The sequence below is a fragment of the Canis lupus genome, chromosome 32 (assembly GCF_048164855.1).
Source record: "Canis lupus baileyi chromosome 32, mCanLup2.hap1, whole genome shotgun sequence".
NCBI classification, from domain to species: Eukaryota; Metazoa; Chordata; class Mammalia; order Carnivora; family Canidae; genus Canis; species Canis lupus.
The window spans coordinates 26,102,760-26,126,080 of NC_132869.1; the positions used below are offsets into that span (position 1 = coordinate 26,102,760).

The 23,321-nt window shown below is 49.3% G+C and overlaps 1 protein-coding gene across 6 annotated transcripts in view; it reads left to right on the top strand.

Annotated features, from left to right (window-relative positions):
* Nucleotides 1-23,060, top strand: part of CGNL1 (cingulin like 1) — a 186,327-nt gene extending 163,267 nt beyond the window's left edge. For all 6 annotated transcript variants that reach the window (XM_072808786.1, XM_072808788.1, XM_072808785.1 and 3 more), the window contains 7 exons: nt 1,190-1,351; nt 4,730-4,819; nt 16,506-16,589; nt 17,245-17,369; nt 18,277-18,385; nt 18,704-18,867; nt 19,942-23,060. In XM_072808786.1, coding sequence (XP_072664887.1) covers nt 1,190-1,351; nt 4,730-4,819; nt 16,506-16,589; nt 17,245-17,369; nt 18,277-18,385; nt 18,704-18,867; nt 19,942-20,074 — 867 coding nt within the window. In that variant the 3' untranslated portion in view covers nt 20,075-23,060. The remainder of the gene's footprint in view (nt 1-1,189; nt 1,352-4,729; nt 4,820-16,505; nt 16,590-17,244; nt 17,370-18,276; nt 18,386-18,703; nt 18,868-19,941) is intronic.
* The last annotated feature ends 261 nt before the right edge of the window (nt 23,061-23,321 follow it).

Consider the following 23,321-nt stretch of genomic DNA (forward strand, 5'->3'; position numbering starts at 1 on the left):
ACCAGACGAGACGAGGGTCTTTCTCTGGAAAGGTCTTTTTCTAGGTTATTCTGTTCTCCTAGAAAGTCAGGGGTTCCTGTCAGCCTCCACGAGAGGAACCCATTGCCTAGTCTTCCTGCTGGGCTTTCTGAAACTAGCTTACCCTGTTGGGCCCCCCTAAAGACTATCTTTGGGGCTTCCCCAGCAGATCTGTGAAAATCACCCCCAAAGGATGCTGTTCTCTTAATGGAATTTGCCACTCACTGTCATATACTCTCCCAAGGAACGAAACCGCTGATGTAGTTTGTTATTCCTAAGACTGCTTTCACCCAATACCTGTAAGAGGGAAGGAAGTTGGAAACAAAGCAGATAGCCTTGGTCTTCACTGAATCAATCCACACAGGTGTTGGAGGAACACCGACAGTGTGCTGAGGTGGCCGGTCCCCTAGGGAGATTCCAGAGAAGTAGAACAGGGGAGATTCCAAGAGCAGCAGAAAATCCTGGACAACCCCTGGAGTATCAATCCCTTTGTTGCACCTTCTTCAAAGCTGTTAGTTCAGTGCCACCTTGTGGATGAAAGAAAACACTGTAAATTATGACTGAAAAGGATTTTCTTCTAGAAGGCAGACGTTTTCACCTAATAAGCACGTTTATATTATTATTAGATTTTGTGCCTGCAGGGTTCTGGGGGGGGGGTCATTAATTTAGTTTTTATTTTGCTCTCATTTTGACCCTCCGTTGAGGTGATGCTGGTACAGGTGGGTAAGAAATTGTGCTGTGGAAGCATGTACCAAGTTTGGTGGCTTTCAGGTGTTTTTGGCCATGACCTATAAGTAAGAACTATGTCTCGCATTGCAACCCAGTAATAGGTACATCCATACAAATGTATGAGTGTCTAGTACAAAGGTTTCACAAAACCATATCTGCTGATACTCTTCTCTGATATTTTCAATTGTGTTTAATTTCAAAATGCTGGCCAACATCTGCTTAATTGAATTTATAACCCAGTGGGTTGCCAGTGGTAGCCAGAAAGCTGGTGCTTTTTACAGGAGAGGAAACTGAGGCCCAGAGGGAGGTGGAACTTGCTCAGGGTCTTCTGGTCTGCAGTATGTGGGCATTCCCCCGTCACCTTTGGGGTCAGCCTCTGCACTGTCTCTTCAGATGCTCTGCTCCTGGTGTAGCCTGGCTAACCACCCTCTGCTCCTCCTAGATGCGTCTGATGGAGGAGGAGTTACGGGACTACCAGAGAGCTCAGGATGAGGCGCTCACAAAAAGGCAGCTTCTGGAGCAGACACTCAAGGACCTGGAATACGAGCTGGAGGCCAAAAGTCACCTCAAAGATGACCGAAGCAGACTCGTCAAGCAGATGGAGGTCTGTAGATCGTGTGAGCGTGAGCTGGGGCCTACACAGGGCAAGCATAGGACACAAGAGAAGTGAGCTCTCTGTGCACCCCTAAGCCTTTGGGATGTCTTCAGTGTTTATTCTCTGAAACAGCCAGACATTAGTAAAGTCATTTCTTGGTTTGAGGAAGAAGCTGGTGGTTTGTAGACTCATGGGACTCAGAGCCAAAAGAGATGATGAAAACAGTTTAGCACAGTGCCCTCATTGTCTTGAAGAGAAAGCAACACAGAGCCCCAAAGAGGCCAGGTGATTTTACATAAGGGCACACAGTGCATTTTCTGTTGGATGCTTCGGGAGGTGCTTCCAACTACAGAGGAGACAAGATGGCTGTAAATCTAGAGAGTGTTGAACTGTGCCTTGGACCCAAACCACCTAACTCCTAGGGACATAGCTTTCATTTATCATAACACATGCTGCATTTCTGTCTCCTGATTCTGGCCCATTTTTTACTTTAAAAATATTTATTTTTTTATTAGATTTTGTTTATTTACTTAGAGCGTGCGCACACATGCACGAGCAGAAGGAAGGGCAGAGAGAAGGAGAAGCAGACTCCCTGCTGAGCAGGGAGCCTGATGTGGGGCTCAGTCCCAGAACCCTGGGATCATGACCTCAGCCAAAGGCAGATGCTTAACCCACTGAGCCACCCAGACACCCCTGGCCTATTTTTTTTTTTTTTTCTGATAGTTGATCCAGCTTTGCTAAAGCTAGCAGCAAACTAGTTGCTAGTTCATTTTTGGATACTACATAAATATATAGTCCAAGACAGTATGTCAGAATGTGCTCACTGGGGTCACCAGCTGGGGGTGACCTCTTTACAGGATGTATACACAACATGGTTGAAAAATATGAATCAAGTAATAGAATCTAAACATGAACAAGCTGTTGAGCAGGATAGGAGTAACCTTAACATCAGCTTGCCTGAGCGTGTAAAAAAGAATAATCTTAAAAAAAAAAAAATGAGAATAATCCTCAAGAACAAAACCAGCCCCAAACCAGAACACTGTGCCCCCCAAACACACACACAGCCCATATTCCAATGAAACTTAGAGAAGGAGAGAATCAGCCCCAGACCAATGGGAGAAGTTAAAATTGTCAAAGTTTTGATTAAAAACTGTGCTCAGGGATAGGGAGAGGTAATTTTTAAATTTAAAATCAATGGAATTTCTGATTCAATTTTGCAAATAAATAGAAATAACTTTTAAAACCTCCAGGGGATTACTAGCAGTTTCCATCTAGAGGGTGATGTTGCAACTATTAAAGATTTTATTAGATGGGCCTTTTTAGATGCTAGAATAACCTGGTTACGGTTTTATTGTTCTTTTGTAGGATTGCTGTATATTTTGCTATTGTCCTTGTTCTGATCTCATTAGAGGGGGTCATTTTAAGGCAAGCTAAGGTCAACTCAGTTAACTAGGAAGTGATTTTTCAAGGACCCAAACAATCTGGTTCAAAGCGAGCTAAAGTCGTGTCAGGCAGTGGTGTGAGAACCTTTGGTGTAATGACCCCTGACCTGGCCCCCGGAATGCTCCTGGTTGGTTTTGAATACTGCAGATTTTAGGCAGGAAGAGAGGTGAAATCACCTCCACACCCTGTGAGGAGGTGATTTTAGCTAAACATTGGGTTGTCATCCCCTTCTAGAATCTTTCTCACCGAAAAGAACATTTCCTTTTGCCAACTCAAGGGTTAGAAGCAGAGACATAGCTGAGTTTCTTCTGCCCATGTGTACTATTTTAGATATTTCTCCATTAATGACAAAATGAATAGCTCTCAAGGCCCTACCACTGAGCAGCTTGCTGGAGGAATGTGTCCTGCCCTCAGAGGCAGCTGGCAGGACTATCTTGCTGTGACTAATATCTTGTCTGTTCCTTCACTAGCACTTAACAAATTAATTCTCAGGACTCAAGAGCTCTCTCAACAATGGGCATTTTCTGTAAACTCAGTGTCTGTTTTATGTAAACGCAGCACCCTCTGTGATTTCTGACCAGAGAAGAACTGGCCCTGGAGGAGTCAGGGACCACTGAACAAACAGGAGGTTCGGTGCAGAACCCAGTGCTCTGTTCTTCGTTGGCCTTTGGACTTCTCAGCTCATGGGAGAGAGCTTTCTGGGCTCCTTGGAGATTTCGTTCACCAGCATTCACAGGGAAGGCATTCACAGACATGTACTCATTCACAGGAGTTCTGAAAGTCTGAATTTTGGCCTTTGCAGAGGCATCCATAGCTTGTCAGCCCACTTTGACAATTGCAGAGACGGTGTTTATGTACAGATGCTGCAGAATCGTGTTTAAAAACTCATGATGCTGATTGCTTTTTAGTAAGTGTGGTGCTGAGTTAATCCAGACATATGACAAATTGGCTAGTGACAGGAGAAACATGTGTGCAAGCCTCAAAAGCCCCCGTTTCTAGGTGGGGTGGTTTGTGTTAGAAGCCTCTTTTTTCATACATGCAGCTACTTTGAAATGCCTTTCTCTCAGCACTCAGTGGTGTTAAATGAGCCAGCAAGGAAGACAGAAATGACAATTCTTCAGTATGGATTGGTTTAGCAGAAAGGGTCACTGCTGTCTCCATGTTACTCTGGTGCAGATTTGGGACTGCACAGTGCAAAGTGTATGAGGTGGCCTAGAAGAGCAGGCAAGTGGGGCACCTGGGTGGCTCAGTTGGTTAAGCGGCTGCCTTTGGCTCAGATCATGATCCCAGGGTTCTGGGATTGAGCCCCACATTGGGCTCCCTGCTCCATGGGGGAGTCTGCTACTCCCTTACCCCCATACCCTGCTCATATTCTCTCTCTCTCTCTCTCAAATGAATAAATATTTTTAAAAAAGAAAATGAAAAACAGACAGGTGCAGTAGTACATCATGACCTTTATTCCTGCAAGGCTCTTGGAAACTCTGAGCAGAAGGGAGGGAAAACATTGTAGAGCTTGGAATTTTTAGAGAAGTGTGTCTTGGATGATGTGTGAGCTCCTGCATTGCCTTTTAACAGATAACTTAGAGACCTTAGGCTTAGGTAGATCTTTGTGAATTTATTGATTCATAAGGGGGGAAAAAAGATGTGAAGGAAACAGGCTAAAATTTCCTTAGGGCTTATGTTAGGGTTCGGGGTAATATTTTTTTCTCCTTTCATGTATCTCTGAAATGCACAATTACATCTTACATTATGAGCGCATTATGAGAGCAATACAGCATGGCAGTATGACAAGTAGATCATCCTTGTCTCTCATAATATTCAAATTCTCATGATACTCAGCTTTGATCTGCCTTTGAGGTTTGCTTTTCCCAGGGCCGCCCTTGCATTCAGCTTGGGTCAGTGCAAGTCCAATAGGGCTGTGTTTGTGTCTTCCTCTTTTATTAGGACAAGGTGTCTCAGCTGGAGATGGAACTGGAAGAAGAAAGAAATAACTCGGATTTGCTCTCGGAGAGGATCACTCGGAGCAGGGAACAGGTACTGTCTGTAATTGAATGATGAATGGATTGTCCTTCATGGATAAGGAGACGTGGGAGGTGAAACCCAAGGATTCAGCTAGAGGAGCGAAAAAAAGTTCTTGCCTTACAGACATGATGGAAGATTGAGTAGTGTCCGCCATAGTAAGCCATAAAGAGAGAGGTATAATATATAACATAAAGCACACAATGTGGAAGCTTCCAGAGTGGTTGTGGATAACAATCTATTAGCCATGATAGGTGAAGTGCTTTTAGAGCGGAGGCTCTAAGAAGCATTAGTCCAATAAATAGTTGTGTGAAATTTGGTAGCTGGTGCCATGGAAAATGAATGATATGATGCAGACGTTTCCTTTAAGAACTTTACAAGCTAAATAGCAATACAGACACTTATGAAGCCTTCACAATGCAATAGCAGCCCTTGCAAGTGAATGCTTTTTGCAACTTTCAAAGGTAAGGAATTCCACTTCTCTTCGATCTGTACAGCAACATTGGGAAGCAGCCAGCAACGTTTCTGGCTGTCCTCACACTGTAGATAATAGAACTAATTTCCTAAAGGACACTCCATGTAATCCCAAAGTTTCTGAATTTTGTTTGCATTTTTTAATAAGAAAAAAAAAAAAGTTTAGAGTGGCTAGGTTATATCCTGGGGATAGGGAGTCCTATCGCTAGAAAGCAGTGGTTCCTTTAACTGGTTGTCATGCCCAAACCATTTGACAGATCAAATGTGGAAACACTATGGGACAGGATGCAGAAGATGCAGTGGCAGTTTTGAGGAGAACCTATATTCATTCACTAATCTGAGTCTCTTTCATTTACATGATACCTATGGATACCTGTAGAAACTTCTGAAGGGATGTACTTTCAATGACAACATAGTCGTATGCTGCCCTTCTGAAAATGGTACTGGAGAAACCATACATAGACATCTAGAAAGCCCCTCACCTTTTGATTTACTTTGGCCACTTTCTTAATTAAACAATGCAAATAAAACCTAAAAGCCTTGGATGATGCTGAATACAAAACTGAGGAAATTATCTGTTTGAAAGATTAAAATTAAAAATCTGAAATACAAGTTAATTTGGGCAAAATTTTCTTTATCCAAAGAAGCTCTTTCCTCTGGTCACTCTTCTACTTGGGCACCTGCCCCACCTTTCTGCCATCTGCATGTTCCAAAGCTGTGCCAGTGTCCTCCCACTCCAAGGTGGGAGCCGAGCCAGCTGGAGCTGCAGAAGCTGTAGGGAAAGACTTTCATGAAAGCCTCATGCCCAGGAAATGGTGCCTGACTTACAGTGTTGGATTGTCCAACGTTGACGCTTGAGCACTTGTACGTTCTTACTAAAATCTGCATTTTGTTAGGCTCTTTCCCTGGTATAAGAGCTGCTTGGTGATGCGTTCCTGCCAGCTTGGCTGAGCCGCCACAGTGCTGTGGGGCATTTTAGAATCAGCTAAGCATCACAATAGTAGAAGTGGCCACAGATTTGTTGTGCTAAAGCCTCTCATGCCTTACGCAGGAAGGAATGGTGGAAAGTCTGTCATCCTGTCAGTAACTGGGCAGGGAAAGCAGACTCCCAGGCCCCATGTTTTACACCAAAACCAAAACAGACGCACCGAAACAGAAAGTGATGGCCCAACATGAAGAAAACTGATCACTCAGACCAATTTCTTTGGGGCCCTTCTTTCTCCTCTCACCTGAGTGCTTGAGGTATAGAGAGCTGTTCTCCATGGTGTGGCCAAGGTTGAAGAGGCTTTGAGCCAAGAACTTTGAAGTAAGCCCAGGGAGGAGGTCAAGGGAACGAAGGCGGTCTGCTGGGAAGAGCACCGGCTTGCGAGTCCCAGGCCTGCCTCCTGCTCCAGGAGTTCCAGGAAAGTCCCAGCCTCTCTGAGCACAGTCTCTAAAGTGTGTGAAAGTGAGGCTTTTCTCCTAATTCCAGCACTGAGCTGCTCTGACAAGGCTGTGTCTAATCAAGCGTCTTGAGTCCCTCTAATTCCCCATCCTTCCTGATGTCTGAGCTGCGTGCCTGATGGGAGGGTTCCACAGCCTCTAGCCTGTGAGCCCTGTCCGTTCTGTTTTCCCCTTCTGTTTCTTTTCTTCTCCCTGCCTTCCCTGAGGTTGAAGGGCATAGGAAGGTAAAGCCTGGTGTCTGTCATAGTGGAGGAGAGGAGCTTCCTGTTCACCTGATGTAGGAATTGCCAAAACAAGCAAAACAAAACTCCCAAGGTAAGGCCTCTCTTCTGGCCTTTGCTGCATCTGGGTTTGTGAGGAAGGGTGGCGTAGAGAACTAACTGACCAAACTTGTCTCACAGGACAGCATTTGATTCTTACTCAATGCTGATGTCAATCTGAGACTTATTTTTTTGCCTCTTAAAGTAAAAGTTCCAAGGAAGGGCCCTGAGTATAGCCAGGTGAGCCCTAATTTTAATCCACTTAGGTTAACTTATAGGGAGGGCCATGTGCCTACTGCCTTCCTGCCAGACTCAGAGAAAGGGGAAACTTCCAAAGCTTAGACCCCTTCTCTTCTGCCCCCCCCTCCCCCAGCACTCACTGGTGATACCTCCATCTCCTAAAGAACAGGAAATGGTGGCTGTCTGGTATCTCCAGCTGATTTCTACCATCAGCCTTGGATGCTCAGCAAACTGCTTCCAGGCACTGAAAAGAAAGGCATGGGGAGTTATGCTTTTTGGACCTTGCTCTCTTTAAATTGAAAACAAAGAGGTCACAGCTCTTACTTAAACTCTGCATCCTTATAAGCTCCCCTTCTGAATTTTGCTTTTGCCAAACATCTCTCGTTTTTTTCCCCTAGTCTTAGTGGCAGGGCTTAGATGGAAAAGCTAGGAAAAAAAGGTTTTCCTGGGTGCCTGAAAGCAGCTGCTTTCAGTTCTGTCATAATCGCATGGTCCTAGGATCCAGCCCCACATTGTCCTTGGGCTCTCTGCTCAGTGGGGAGCCTGCTTATCCCTCCCCCTCTGCCTGCCACTCCCCCTGCGGGTGTTCTCTCTCATGTTCTCTTTCTCTCTCAAATAAACACACAAAATCTTAAAAAAAAAAAAAAAAAAAAAGGCTCTTGGGCGGGGGGAGGTTTCCAGCAATATTAGCAAATAGCCAACCCGTTTCACAGAATCTTTGATCTGGCAAGGACTTCCAAGTGCCTCTCTTCAGACTTTTTGTGCAGTGCACAAGATATCTGAGGCCCAGCCCACCCCCCCAATCTGGCCAACACACATAAGTGGTCAGTTGCAGAGCTGGCCTTACATCTCCTGACCCCCCAGAGAGTGTTCTCTCTACCGGTGCTCCTAAGTGTGATGGATTTCTACTGTGTGGATGAACAGCATTGTGGTAAGGCTGCAGAAATAAAAAACGGTCCCTGTCCTTGAGTGCTGTTTGAAGAGATGGAGGATGTCCCTCAAAATGGATAACTAAGAAAAAACAACAGATACTAAATGCCAAGTGTAGGATTCAGGCAGCTCACAAGGGAAAGAGTGATGGTGGGGGTTCTTAGAGGAAGGTGGACCTGGAGCTAGTTTTTAAAGAAAGGGTAAGGTTTAGATGAACCAAGGAGTGGGAGGGGAATCCTAGATAGAATGGATGAAGTGAATAAGGATTGGGAAGTAGGATATTTAGAGGAGCAATGAATGGACTACTGTGACTTGATCAGGTTTCTGGTTTCCTTAAGGGAATAATAGATAAGTTTGGAGAGGCAGGTTGAGGGTATTGAATGGACCCTATCCTGAAGGCAGTGGGGAGCCATTGAAGGTTGTGGAGCAGGCAGTGAAGCATACACAGTATTCTAGCAGATTAATATGATGGGATTGGGGGTAAGGACAGCAGAAAGGGAGATGAGGAGGAAGGTCAACTGGGCTGTTCCCAGGGACAGAGAATAAGAAAGGCAGTTATGAGATCAAACATTCTATCCTTTGTATGTTTTTTTTTCCCCTTCTTGTACATACATTTGACTTTCAGTAAATGCTGGGCACGGTATTTGTGAGTTCCTAGTCGTTCTTTTCCAACATGCTCAGGATGTAATTTTTCAGACTGATGGGTTCAGGAAATCCTAATAGAATTTTTTTTTCAAATATTTTTGGATGTTTGAATTTTGTTTCCAAATCTGGCTAACATGAAGAAGGGATGAATTTACACCTGATAGAATGATGTCTTACTTTGTAACACAGAGGTGAGGAGTATTTGTTTTCTCATGCCAAATGTGGTTTCACCTAATGCAGGATGGTTCCTGCCCTGTAAGCTGAAGGAAACTTGATTTAAATAGTGGGTATTTTATGGGCCTTGGTCTGTTTAAGTCCAGAAAAATCGCTTTTGCTCTCCTTCCTCCAAAACCACGTATCCATTTACAATTGCTACCTTTACTGAGGATTCCCTACATGCCGTGCCCCCTGCTGTGCACGCTTCCTGGCATTGTTTTCAGGCCTTGTGAGCAAGTGACCACCTAGGATCCCAAAGATTGGAAGGGGAGCCAGGATTTGACTCCAGAGCCTCCTGCCTCCCACCTGTTCCCATCATTCCAGCATCAGACTTAAGACTAGTAAAGCACCCCTTCAAATACATTTGGGGCCTCCATTCCCAAGTTAAAAATAAGGCCTTGGTATCTCTTAAAATGGATAATTTATGGTCTCTTGGCTGTCCAGTGAGTCCAGGATTTATATAGTGGAAGAGAGGCCCAGCTTTGGTGTGTTGTAAATGTGTCATCCAGGCTGTGGTGTGTTGTAAATGTGTCATCCAGGCTGATGCTCTACCTTACTGGGCACTGCGTGTGGTTGCTGATGGTTGAGTATAGTTAACAGTAGGGCTGGACCTAAATGGAGAGACGTTTTCTTGGCCATGGAGGCCTAGATAACCCAGCCCAGTGGAAAGACTATTCATCTCATGTAGGCAGCTGGCACACAAGAGGAAAAATACCAACTCCAGAGCTTTGGGTGGCTTTATGGCCGTTCCAGGGGCTAAGTCTTCCTTGTTGCTATGGCAACTACAGAATAAATCTCAGTGGATAAAGTTGCGGACCTCTGCATTCATTTTTGGAACTGCTCCCAAGCTGTTGGCTCACACCTGCTCCTCAGTCTGCATCAGGTGATGCATCCAGCAGGATATGGTCCCGGGAAATAGGGCTCCTTTGGAGTCAGTGACTGAAAGATAAAAATGGGGTTTCTTTTATTTGAAATGACCCCAGTCTCAGAACTGCGTCCGACTATATGGGCGGCTCAAAACCCAATGTGTATAGTTGGTTAAGAGTGATGTTTGTCTCTTATGCTGAAGGATCTTCCTGGTATTTTTAATACTAGCTAGGAGTGTAGGTCACAAGGCCCTCCACAGCCCAGTGGTAAACACAGGTGATGGGGTGAAATATTGTTATTAGTGCTCATAAATATCTCTGGCTTCTCATTAACCCGGAAGGCAGCTGCTTCTAATCCTGAGAGCTGGCTCAGGTCATTGGGTGCCTCTGACATAAAACCCACTGGAATCTGATACTGTTATTTCCGATCAGAATGCTTGGGGTTTAGCATTCCTTCAATCCAGCTGTGATAAACTGTTGCCTTCAGCTCCTGTTCTGTTTTTAATTTGACTGGAAAGTTTTTGTTCGGTCTATTTAGTATAGTTGAAGGGTAAACAGAATGTAAAGCAGTAAGCTTACATAAAGAAATGTTTTCCCAGCCTCAGATTTATTTCTCTGGTCCAAAGGAGGAAGCTGGCCAAGCCCGAGGGCTCCTCTCTCTTCTTTCTTCTCCTCTTGCCAGTGAGGGCTCAGGGTAAGAAGGATCTGGTTTAGAATTTTCTCAAGTCATTGGGCTGGTCCTAAGGATCACTGTGTTGAGCAGAGCTAAAATACTTCTGGTTTACGGTGCAACCCAGCCTTGGGAGCATTGTCTGTCACTTCACATGGTATTCCTTGCATAAAGCTCCATGTAGTGGATTTATTTTGGAATTTTCTGTCAGGCTGTCCTTTCTGAAGAATTGAAGGAAGCCTATCAAGCTTGCTAAAAGGCCTGGTTTACAAAAGACTCAAGAAAAATGGACGGCCTGGTCACAGTAACTGTTGTTTTGTGATTGTACAGTTGTTCCTTCCTGTTCTTTACTCTGATTTATTTTACACTTCCATTTTAATAGTCATCTTTTGAGGGGATGTAGGTTTTTTGGGGGGTTTTGTTTTGTGTGTGTGTGTTTTAAAGATTTTATGTATTTATTCATGAGAGAAACAGAGAAAGAGAGAGAGGCAGAGACACAGGCAGAGGGAGAAGCAGGCTCCATGCCGGGAGCCTGACTTGGGACTCGATCCCAGGTCTCCAGGATCACACCCTGGGCTGAAGGCAGCCGCTAAACCGCTGAGCCACCTGGGCTGCCCTGTACATGTGTTTTTTAAAAAACGATTTTATTGGGCAGCCCTGGTGGCTCAGCGGTTTAGCGCCTGCTTTCAGCCCAGGGTGTGATCCTAGAGACCTGAGATCGAGTCCCAAGTCGGGCTCCCTGCATGGAGCCTGCTTCTCCCTCTGCCTGTGTGTCTCTGCCTCTCTCTCTCTCTCTCTCTCTCTCTGTGTCTCAAATTAATAAAGAAAATCTTAAAAAAAATAAAAATAAAAACAATTTTATTTATTCATGAAAGACATAGGCAGAGACACAGGCAGAGGGAGAAGCAGGCTCCTCACAGGGAGCTGGATGGCAGGACTCGATCCCAGGACCCCAGGATCAGGCTCTGAGCCAAGGCAGCCACTTAAACGCTGAGTCACCTAGGAGTCTCTGTTTTTTGTGTTTTGTTTGTTTTGGTGTTTTGTTTTGTTTTGTTTTTTTAGAGCATCACCATTTGCCTGGGGCTCTCCAGGGTGGTCTTGAACCTGAGGAGATCTCTGGGCTGCTGCCCCCCTGAGATTGCCTCTGCACCGTGAGGCCTGATTCCTGGCAAGACCCAGATTTTCCAGTCAGTGGCACTGAGGGAGCAAGACTTAGGTCACTGGCCACTTCTTTAAGTCCTAGGGATTTTCCTAACCCCCAGTCTGGGCCCAACACCACTGAGCCCCCTGCTGGCCCTTGAATCCCTCCCTGGTGCTGGTGGGCCTCACTCCACTGTGCAAGTCCTCACCAGGACCCTCTCTCCTAGTGCGATTTGCCCTTCATTGAGAGACCTGGGTCTTCCACGTTTGCCGAGAACAGAGAAAAAGAGTGAATGATTTTCAGCCAGAAAGCCTGAATTAGAATCCCAAGGCTGCTTCCTTCCTAAACCTCCCACCTGGCCAACGGGGTGATAACACCTGCCTCAGAGAGTGGCAGGAGGATTGATGGGCCCAGACATGCCCAGCATACTCGCAGTTGCCCCGTGCGTGTCACTGGGGGCTTTTGATCTTGGCCTTTTCCTCCTCGGTCCTGAGGCCTGGAGCACAGCTGCAGAAGCCACCCTCTGACCCCCTAAAAGCAGGTGCTATATATAAGTGACAACTACATCCATGCCTCTGCTCTTCCGGCCTTTTATTTTCTTTTGGTATTTTGCAGCCTAATGCCTCATAGCAATAAAATTTCTAAATTTCTTTCTCTCTCTACAAGCCCATGGTTTTCCTTATCCCTCACTTTTTGGGAAATCATTTCCCTTTGCTTGCACCCCTCCATCCCTCCCATGCCTGTTCTAGGAGCCTGCCTCCCCTGAGTCCTGCATTATGCTCTCTCTCAGAGGCTCAGAGAAAGTTCTCTCTTACTCCATGCTGCCCCCAGCACCAGACCTGCATCCTGTTGCTCCCCACACTCGGGAGTCTCCCTGTCCAGCTCCTTTCTTGCAACTCTCCAGCGTTTGTGACTTTCCCCTTCTCTGTGATCCTCACCCTCACCTGCTAGTAGGTGTGGGGCCCCTCTACTGGAACTGTCTTTGGGGCCTTCAATGTCCCCAGCCCTTCAGTCGTAGCTGTCATCTCGTCACCCACCTCTTCGCGCCCAGCGTCTTCCCAGTTTCCGCAGTTGGGTTCCCCTCTCCACTGAACCCTCTGGAGCAGACTTCTTGTCCAGCTCGGGGTTCTCCCCAGACTTCCTTCTCCCCGACTTCCCTCAGTCCTCACCCCCCTTGGCTTTGGGGACAGAGCAGCATTCTGGTTTCATCCCAGCCTCCCCTAATGGGAGGAGGGTGCTCCCCAGGGCCTAGCTCTGGGGCCGCCTCATCCTTCATACGGTCCTCCTTGGGGAGCGCATCAGGCCCACGGCTGCAGCTGGTGGCACCCAGCCTCCGCACCTGTGTCTGCAGCCTCTCCTGGGCTCTAGGGGTACCGGGGGCCGTTACAGGGCCCACCTCCCCCAGGGGGTGAGGACTGAACAAGACAGCACTGTAAATGCTCAAAGACTCAAACCTTCCCTTGGTAAGTGCAACCCAGGTGTTTGCTCTTGTGACCGTGTTACCAGGCCCGGTGTGACTGCTCCCTGTCCCTGTCTCTCTCACCCTGCCTGTCCCCGGCCCCTGGGTGTGTCTAGTCCATTATCTTCCGTTCCTCTGGTACCCTATCCTCTTCCTCACCTCTCACACTGGTCTGGGAGGCTGTGTTCCCTCTCCTGCCCCTTTCTCTACCCTGCCTCCCCCTGGCCTTTCAGGTGGGTCACAGCTGAGGGGCCCTCTCCCTGGCCCCCTAAGCCTCTGCTCTGACACCGCTGTGCACCACAGGTATAGGGCTTATTTGTTTGTCCCCACGAGGCTACAAGAAGGGCAGGTTCCGTGTTGACTTTGTCAGCGCCCTGGGCTGATAATGTAGTGTGAAGGAAGGGACAAAGGATCCCATCATTCCCACACCGGCTGTTCCCCACCACGCAAGAGCGTGCAGGTCCTTTCCGGGGATACCCCTCGGCGTCTGGGGCGATGGGGGCAGCTGCTCTGGCCTGAGGATGGGAGCCACACGGCCACCCAAGGGTGGAGGAGACGCCGGAAGGGGCTTTCACTGCGTGACGGGCCACCTCGAGGGGCCTTCGCAGGCTGTCTCATTCCAGTGCCTTGTTTTAGAAAAGAGCCTGTCCCCCGGAGGTGAGGTGACTGAGGTCACGCAGAAGTGAACTCAGGGCCCGAGGAGAAGCCGGGCCTCTGCTGCTCATCTGCGTAGTTACTTCCCATCTCGGTGACAGTTTGACCGTGTCCTCAGTCACGTGCTGGCCTCCGCCCCCGGCATGAAGGCCACCTCTCCTGCAGGAGGCACGTGGCAGTCCCGCGGCCCAGCCACGCCGACGGCCTGTGCGCGCTGGGGCTGTGAGCCTGCATTCGTTAGCTGTGCACTTTGTGCCCGGACAGCAGTTGCAGGAATATTCCAAGGCCTCTGCAGGTGGTTCTCGAGGGCTCTGGGCCCAGGCAGGTGGGAGCCGGCCTCGGGGAGAATTCTCCGTGCTCTGCCGCTGACCCTTAGCATCGCTGGCATTTTTCCCTGCTGCGTACAAGAGCGTCCCGAGGAGATTGCCTTCTTCCCAGGTCTTGGTGTTTTACGTGACCACTGTATTTGAACCCAAAATCCGTTTGAAGCCTTTGCATCAGGTTGGTCCAGGGAGCCAGGGCAGATGGAGTAGTGGGATGTGGGTAGGCTTGGTCTGGATTCTAGTCCTGCTCTCTCCGGTGACCTGCATAACCTCCCCGGGCATCAGTGTCCCCTGCTGTCAAATTCTGAATCCCCCTCACATAGAAGCCTGCGCTCAGAGATGCAAAAATATGTTTTTGGTTTCGACCACACAGGTTCTTCCTCACCTGTGGGCAGAGTCCCAGACTTATTCCTCAGCACTCCCTGTCACCCACTCTTGGGCCACCCATACCTCGCTGCTGTCATTCGGTTGCTCGCACAGGTGCAGGGTTAATGGGAGATGGGAGCCCCACCCAGGGTGGGCAGTCTTCCTCTTATTATTCTAGACGCCCCCCCCCAGGTCCTGCTCTTCTGGCAGAAGGGGGGGAGGGCTACCCCCAGCTAACACCCCCCCCCCTCCCACCCCCCACCCCAGGCCATGCTCTTCTGGCAGAAGGTGGGGCAGGGCTGGGCTTTTCGTTTATTCAGGTACTTGTGCAAGTGGTGAAAATGCAAGTGGAGACCAGGCCGGTGAGACTGTTACAGGTGCTCCCCGGGCATCCAGGGAGTATCTTGGGTGCACCTCTTACCCAGGCTGAACCCCTACCTTATGAAGGTAGGGTGGTGTTATTTACTGGGTCACCCTGTCCTTACGGCCTCTTCAGGCTGCCCTCTGCTGGACAGTCCTGGGAACCGGGCTCTGGGGCCCAGTTCACTGCAGCTGAAAGCCTGCTGGAGATCGGAACAGAGGCAGGCCACAGGATTTCTTTCTGGGTGCTGCTCAGCTTGGCTCATTTCCTATTAACACAGACGAAATCCTCAGTAACATTTAGCCTTTGCCAGGTCACCTGGAGCCGCCCAGTGTTCTTGCTGACTTTTGTTTCTGGCACACAAAGGGAAAATCTAGCAGCGTCTGAGATATGCTAAGTGTAGAAGCCTTTTCTGAAGTTTGAACTTGGTCATGTAGCAGTCAGGAACTCACGTGAACACTAGCTCCCCTCTTCCTAGTTGTGTAGATCTCCAGCAAGCTGGATCACGGATTAATCTGGATTAGCTCGGATAGTTGGTGTTAACCATTGGAAGTCCTGTATCCTGAGAACATCCTCAGTCCTGGGCGAGCTGGCTGGGATGGTTGGTCACTATACAAGTTGATGAGCATCTCCCAGTGCCTTCTTTTTTTTTTTTTTATTTTAAATTTTTTTAAACATTTTTATTTATGACAGTCACAGAGAGAGAGAGAGAGGCAGGGACATAGGCAGAGGGAGAAGCAGGCTCCATGCACCGAGAGCCCGACATGGGATTCGATCCCGGGTCTCCAGGATCGCACCCTGGACCAAAGGCAGGCGCCAAACCGCTGCGCCACCCAGGGATCCCTCCCAGTGCCTTCTGCAGAGATAGAATTACCTACTTCCTGGGGTGGTTGTGGGGACATGATAGGTTGGTGCTTGTAGAGTACTGAGCAGGTGATACCAATTTTCTAGAGCTGCTGTAACTGAGCAGGTGCTACCAATTTTCTAGAGCTGCTGTAGGCCATCAACGGGGTGGCCTAGAACAACAGAAATGTATTTTTTCACAGTTCTGGAGGCCAGATGTCTGAAATTAAAGTGTCAACAGAGCCATGCTCCCCTTGGACCGGTAGAAGAATTCTCTGTTGTTTCTTCCAGACTCCTGGAAGTGTTCTGGCTCTTTGGCACTCCCTGACAATAAATGCCTCCCTAAAGTCCTCCATCCTCACATGAAATTCTCCCTGTGTCTCTTTTCATGCAGCTGCCTTTTCTGGGTGCAGGTCTGTCCCTGCATCCAAATTTCCCTCTTTTTGTAAGGCCCTAGTCATGTTGGACTATGGCTCACCCTAATGACCTCACTTGAGTTTGGTTACCTCTGGAAAAACCCTATTTCCAAATAAAGTCATACCTTAGGCACTAGGGGTTAGGACTTCAGGGTATCCAGTTGAGCCAATGACAGCAGGGTTTGCTATGACCACTACTGTTGCTTGTATCATTGTCTTTGCAATGATCGTTGAAACCAAGAGTATCTAAGAAGCAGCTCCTGCCTCCGAGAGGAGACTGTGTGCTGAAGAGGAGCTGGCTTGGTGGTTGGAATCTGGTACCCAAGGACCATTTCAGCATGAAGGATGTAGAGACAGCCCCTCTAACTACTGGGCTTTGTTCTGCTTGGTACAGATGGAGCAGATGAGGAGCGAGCTCCTGCAGGAAAGAGCTCTCAAGCAGGACTTGGAGTGTGACAAGATTTCCTTGGAGAGGCAGGTGAGGCTGGTTTTGGATTAGACGCCTTGGCGGGGTTGCCTTTGCATGGCACCCCAAGAACTCTGGGACATAACTCATCTGAGAGCTGGAGGTGTTCTGAACGCCTTTCCAGAAAGGTTTTCCCAATCATATTAAATCTGCTTGGAAGTTGAGCAGTTGGGAGGAGGGGAATTGCAGGTGGTGTCTTCTGGATCCTAAGAGGGCTAAGTTTTGACATAAAGGCAATGAAAAAGAGCCATGAGTTGCCAACAGAGCTTATTGGAATCATTCTTTTATATGCCTTTCATGTAAATTCTTCATTGAATATCATATATGATATTGGCAAAGGAGCCTATTTCTCCTGCCGTCCCCACCTCCCCATAGGTTTATAAAAGAAGAAGGCTACGCCTGTTTGCCTGATGTCCAGGAGTCCTGTGACAGCCAAAGATTTCACCTGGGCTCTTAAGGGAACGTGTTAGAATCTCTTTTCTTAGCCTGCCAGATGCTGAGTGCAAGGCCTTTCCTGGAGACATTCCTGGCTTCCCCAGGTCCCCCGGGGCCCAGCATCCTGTGCGGATGGCAGGCTTACCATGGTTGCTGTCCACTTGCTGGCTCTACCCTGTACAGAGAGCATGGCAGATCCACAACCCCTCACAGCATCCCTGTCTGATTCTAGAACAAAGATTTAAAGAGCCGGATTATCCATCTGGAAGGCTCCTACAGGTCCAGCAAAGAGGGGCTGGTGGTGCAGATGGAGGCCAGGATCGCGGAGCTGGAGGACCGTCTGGAAAACGAGGAGAGGTGAGCCTGGCCAGCTGTGGTGCAGAGCCCTGGCGAGCAGTGGTGCTCACACTACAGAGCGCTTTCCCATTTGTGTCTCTTCCTGTCCTCATGAGCCTTCATGTGAGGAAGGTAGAGTAAGTACAAAGTACAATAGACGAGAAAACCAAGACCCATCCAGTAAGTACTCGAGGAAGGTCGCAGGGCTGAGTATTGGTCAGTGAGACTAGCGCAGGACTTCCACGCCTAGTCCACAGCTTCCCCACTGTGCTGACTGTTCCTCCCCTCAGCATGCCAGGCTGCCTCATAAGCTCCCAAGTTTGAGCTCGATTACAGGCAGGGGTTGTCTGTACTCCGGAGCCAGAGGTATTGGAGCAGAGGCCAAGTGCTGTCTCAGAAGTGGGCACCCCAGTGGGTGGAAGGCACTTGGAAGCAGAGGGCCGCAGTCCTTTTGAGCAGGTTCTCTGCAGCTATCTCCAAGATCATGGCCCAAGGCCCAGCACCAGGTTGAGCTCGACCGGCCTCCGTTATTACTCCTGGCTCTTCAGCTTCCTAGAAGGGGTGACAGCATTATATGTATCCATTTTCAGTAGGCCTTTGGGACTGGGCTGGGGCAGCCTGGAATAGACCCATAGTGCTTACACTCTGGCAGCCAAGGACCCTCTGCTGTACAAAGGAAAGCCTGGAAGGACTAAGGGCAGGCGGCCCTGTGGCCTCGGGCAAGTCACTGCCCTTGGTAGAGCCTCCATTTCCTCACTGGTCCAGGGAGCAGCCCTTTCCTCCTGGACCGGGTTCTGCGTGTCTCCAACTCTAAGCTTCGAATTGACCAGGCCACCTGGCTGGAGCTTCCCTTCCTCCACAGCCTGGCCTGGGCCTCCTGTGGGGCTGGATGAGACAGTCCTCGGTTCTGTTCCCCCTGCCCTTCCAGGGACCGGGCCAGCCTCCAGCTCAGCAACCGACGGCTGGAGCGGAAGGTGAAGGAGCTAGTGATGCAAGTGGACGATGAGCACCTGTCTCTGACTGATCAGAAGGACCAGGTGAGGGCACCTCTTTCTCAGATGAGATTTTATGCCCCGGGCGGGTGGGTGAATGGGTGATACAGTTGTGGAGGCTGAGACTTCCTGTTTTCTCCTCTCCCCAGGTACATCATAGAAAAATGGGGCCTTTCTAGCCTACTTTAGTGGGGGGCTCAGCAGCCCTCAGCCCCAGAGCTGAGACTGGTTGCTCCCTTTGCCACCTCTTGGTGCCTGGGGAGATGGTGGCTGGGCCGCTGACCTCTCTGTGCTGGACTCTTTTCCATCCCAGCTGGGCTGGGCCACCAGCCAGCACTTAACCTGCCTTCTCTCCCAATGCAGCTTAGCTTGCGCTTGAAAGCAATGAAACGACAAGTAGAGGAGGCCGAGGAGGAGATCGACAGACTAGAAAGTTCTAAAAAGAAGCTGCAGAGGGAGCTGGAGGAGCAGATGGATGTGAATGAGCAGCTGCAGGGACAACTCAATTCCATGAAGAAGGACCTAAGGTGGGCGAGTGTGGTAGCCCCACAAGGACCATGATCCCCCTGACATTTGAGGAGAGCTTGACACCGTCAGGGCATTCTCACTGCTGGTGTCTGAGCATCAGCAGTGGTTCCTCATTGTCGCCTTTCGGGGTTGCCCCATCCTAGAGATGAGAGTGGCCATGTCCACTTCGGTCACCCTACACATGTTCAGTAGGATCGCACATGTGTCCCCCACTGCCCCCTGATGTCAGGCAGGCAGATTTCATCCCTCTTGTCCATAAGGGGAAACAAGCTCAGAGCAGGAGGCCTAGCTCATACCACCCTGGAGGGGGCAGCTCCTAGACCAGCCCTTAGGACTCCTGCTTTTAAGGAGAAATACAATAAGGTTTGGGTTCATACCCTCATAAAGACTAGACTGTCTTGGACCTGGTCTCAGGAGAGAACTGCTTCTAAAGCTCCCCTGTCGTGATCATAAGGGGCCTGGAGTTAGGGGGTCACTTCCCTGCCCTAGGGTCCCTGGGGTGCAGGGCGAGGTTGGTTTTCATGTTCATCCATAGAGCTGAGCCTTTCTCAGAGGCTGACAATGCTGGCAGCATGGGTGGTTCTCTTGTAAATGGACAGGGACCCCAGCCCTGTTGAGAATTCTGTAAATCGGACCTGTCTATCAAGAACCTGGCCCCGGGGCTGGCATTGGGGTGCACCATGTAAGGGGGCACCAAAAATCTCAGTAATCAACATAATTAATGCCATATTATAAAAAGTGAATGCAAACAACCCATGGTCAACAAGATACCAAACTTATCAACTAAGCCTCAGTCAATATCGGCACCAGACGAGACGTAGTGTAGCTCGAGGCCGAAGGAAGCATCGGTACTACTGAGCTTGTCCCAGCCCTGTCCAGCCCTCCTCTCGCCAGCTGCCATGGGCAGTTTGTTCCCTGTCGCTCATGGAACCATCAGGTGCAGACCGACCGGTTCGCGTGCTTCTGTCCCAGCCAGCGGGGTGGGGAGAGGGGAGCCCCAGACCCTCCCTCCATCCCCTGAGAGACAAGCTGCAGCCCAGGACCCGGACACATGCCCCCTGTTGTCTCAGCAGACTCAAGAAGCTGCCGAGCAAAGTGCTGGACGACACGGATGATGATGACCTCAGTACGGACGGGGGGAGCCTCCACGAGGCGCCGCTGAGCTACACCTTCCCCAAGGACAGCGCTGCCACCAGCCAGATCTGAGTCCCGGGGCTGCGGCGGTGGCCCGTCACATGTCACAGGGCCCCGCAGCGGGGAGCGGGAGAGGTGGTGTCTGTGCGGAGCGGAGACCAGAGACCCAGAGACCCGGAGCCCTGTGCACCTCTTCTTTGCAGAGGCTGATTCCTTCCTCCACATCGCATAGGAGCCACCACTCACCGTGGGGTTCGGAGAATATAATTTGGCAGGAGGAAGCCCCGGTTCTGCACAGCTGTCCGCCGGCACCCTTTGCAGGGGTGCTCCTGCCCCCTCCTACCTCCCCTTGCCAAGGGAAAGGGTCCAAAATGCTAGTTGTTATTTAATAGCCCTTGTGCAGGGGAGGAGATGGTGAATAGACTGTACATATTTTAATCCAGATTCTCCTGGGCTGCTGCTGCTCCATCGTGGAATGTTACGGAAGCTTCGTAGGGCGGCTTGTTTGTAAACTCCACACACACATCTGTCTTACTATTTTTTAAAACGTGTAGCTACTAGATTTTAAGTATTAAGACACAGAGATGAGAGAGAGTAGAATGGAGACTACTTTCGACATCAGAGATGGAGAAAAGGAATTGTTGGGACAAGGAACAGTTGAGCCTCAGGAGAGAAACGCAAGTGGTCTTGAACGGCTTATGAAGGGAGAGAAAGGCAGAAGGTCGCATGTGTCTGTGGCCCCATGGGGGCCACTATCCCTCGGTTACTTATTTTATTTAGAATTTTGTTAAAATTTCTGGACCATGCTGAGACCAGTTCTCAGTCACCAACTGCAATTTCTTTCCCACAGTTGTGGGGTAGGGAGACTTTTAAGTAAAGTTTTTGACAAATGATGTGGTTTCTGGAGGGTTGAGGTCCTCCTGTCATTTCTTATGGGTCCTTTCCTCCCTCCATCCACATCAGGCCTCCAAGTAGCCTCCTCTGCCTGGTGGTTGCTGGGTGAGGAGTGGAAGGGCTTGGGTCAAGGCTCCTGGACGTACGTGTGAAGAAGGGGTGGGCAGTGTCCAGGAGGTCACAGGGAGAGGGAAGAGAGGAAGTAAGCAGGGTGTGGGGGGGAGGGAAGAAAGGGAAGTTCTTGAAAGCTGGGGGATGTGTAGACAAGGTGCAGATTGATCTGGAGTTCAAGTTTATGTCAGGAAAGCGAGGGGAAAAAATGAGAGACAGGAGGTGTGTCTGTGCAGACTGGAAGGCTCCTCCCAGCCTCCTGGGACAGAGGGACATCGGCTGGCACCAGGCACAAAATAACTGGGGTCGGATGAGGTCTGGGATGAGATCACGTTGCTGGGACAGCATTACAGGGAGCATGGAATTGAGAACTTGCAGTCCTGCTGTATCCCGGTCCTTCTGGCCTTCCTGGTGTCCCCTCCCTCTCTGACTATTCCCAGGTATGTCCAGAGGCCGAGTCCAGCCACACTGGGCCCCCACAGGTCAGGGTCAGGGTGTAAAGCAGGCAGCTCAGTTGGGTCACAGCCAGGGAGAGAACCGTGTAGGGTGTGTGTGTGTGTGTGTGTGTGTGTGTGTGTGTGTGTGTGTATACGGGGGGCGAGGTGATAGTATTCAGTTGTGTCTGCAGTGTCCCCAAGTGTCCTAAGAGGAGAAGCCCCTGGACCAGAGAGCTCTGTGGCAGTTACCATGAGGAGCAGGGAGTTTCAGTGCCCTGCCTACCCCAGGTCACAAAGCCCACCGAACAGGATTCAGAGTGATCAGCCTGGTTTATGGGCAGGTGTCACCATCCTCCCTCCCCAACAGATGAGGCTCCTGGAGCCACGAGAGCCAAGCCCTCTTCCACCTCTGCTGCCTTGGAGTGGTTCTTGCCTCTACTTACTCATTTGAGGTGTGGAGAGATTCCTCCCTTGCGCTGTTCATTCATTTAACAGTTATTAGGCATCCACCATGTGTCCGACGCAATCCTTGGCACTGGGATATTCCGTAAGAGACCCAGATCCCCTCCCAGAGTGTGGTTCGGGGAAAGGGGGCAATGACAATAGTCATACAAATGGATGCAGAGGCTGAGCCCCTCCATACCCAGCCCTGGAGCCCCTCTGTCCTCCTGGGGACACAACAAGCCTGACTCACTGGAATTCCCAGGGGGTTCTTGGACCCTCAGTAGAGACTTGATTTCCCTGCTGGTTCCGCTATCATTAGATATTTGCCAAGAACTCGGCCTAAAAATGCCTCAGCCCACTCATAACTACAGGTGGGAGATGAGAAGATCGGAAGATGCAAGAACTTGGGGGGGTGGTGAGTGTCTATCTTGGATTTGTGAAAAAGTCACTGCCACTGTTTCCGGCCAGTTCCTTGTGGTAGCTATGAGGCTTGGCTACAAGAAACAAAAATGCCAATGGAAAGAGAACACAAGTCACTGTCCAAGAGGGTTGCATCCTCACAGTAAAAGACGGGCCGTTGTAAATGTTAAATGCATCATCCTGCCGGGGAATGGTGCTGGCACTGAGGCATCATGCAGTGTAGCGGGGTGGGAAGAACATTGGACTGGGACTTGAGAGATGTTTTAAGTCCTCACTCTTCTTGCCCTGTGACCTTGACAGGGAGTGACCTTGATGGGGCGTGTGCTCCCAGAGCCCAAGATTGCCTGGAATAAATGAGGACCATGGTGCAAGGTCCTTCCTTTCCAGCTCTGACATGCTATCATTCTTTGATTTTATTATATACTCATATTTTTGTTCATTGCTTTAAGGACTAACCCTACTCAAGAATATTTAGCTAGCTTAAAAAGAAAAAAAAATTATTTAATAAACAAATATGTGGCCAAATGCAATGCTGAGGAGACAATCATCGTATATCTTTATAATTTTTCCCCCCTGCTTCGGAGCGTCATTTGACAAAGGCAAGAGGCTTATTCCGTTGTGCTTCGGCTTTCGAGTATGTTTGATTGCTTTGATTTGTCATGGGGAAGAGACGTTTGTGTGCAGCTACCTCCATGTACGTGAACTGGATAAAGCAAGGTTTGCCTTTCAATAAATGGTGTCACCCGACAGGACTCTTGACTCTCCCATTATTTTGACTCCTTGTTTTCTCCAGAGCTTGGCTCTATGCCCACCAAGAAACAGCCAAGATGAATGGTGGTGGGAAGCTGCTTGAGGAAGTGGAATTTGGTGGCATTTCACTCCCAGAACCGGTTTCTGAAATTAGAAGAGCGGGAGTGGGTCAGTCAGTACACACTGAGAGAATTCATGCGCCTGCACATGGCAATGTTCTACAAAATCCAGTCTGCCCATTTGCAGAAAAAGGCAAAATGGAA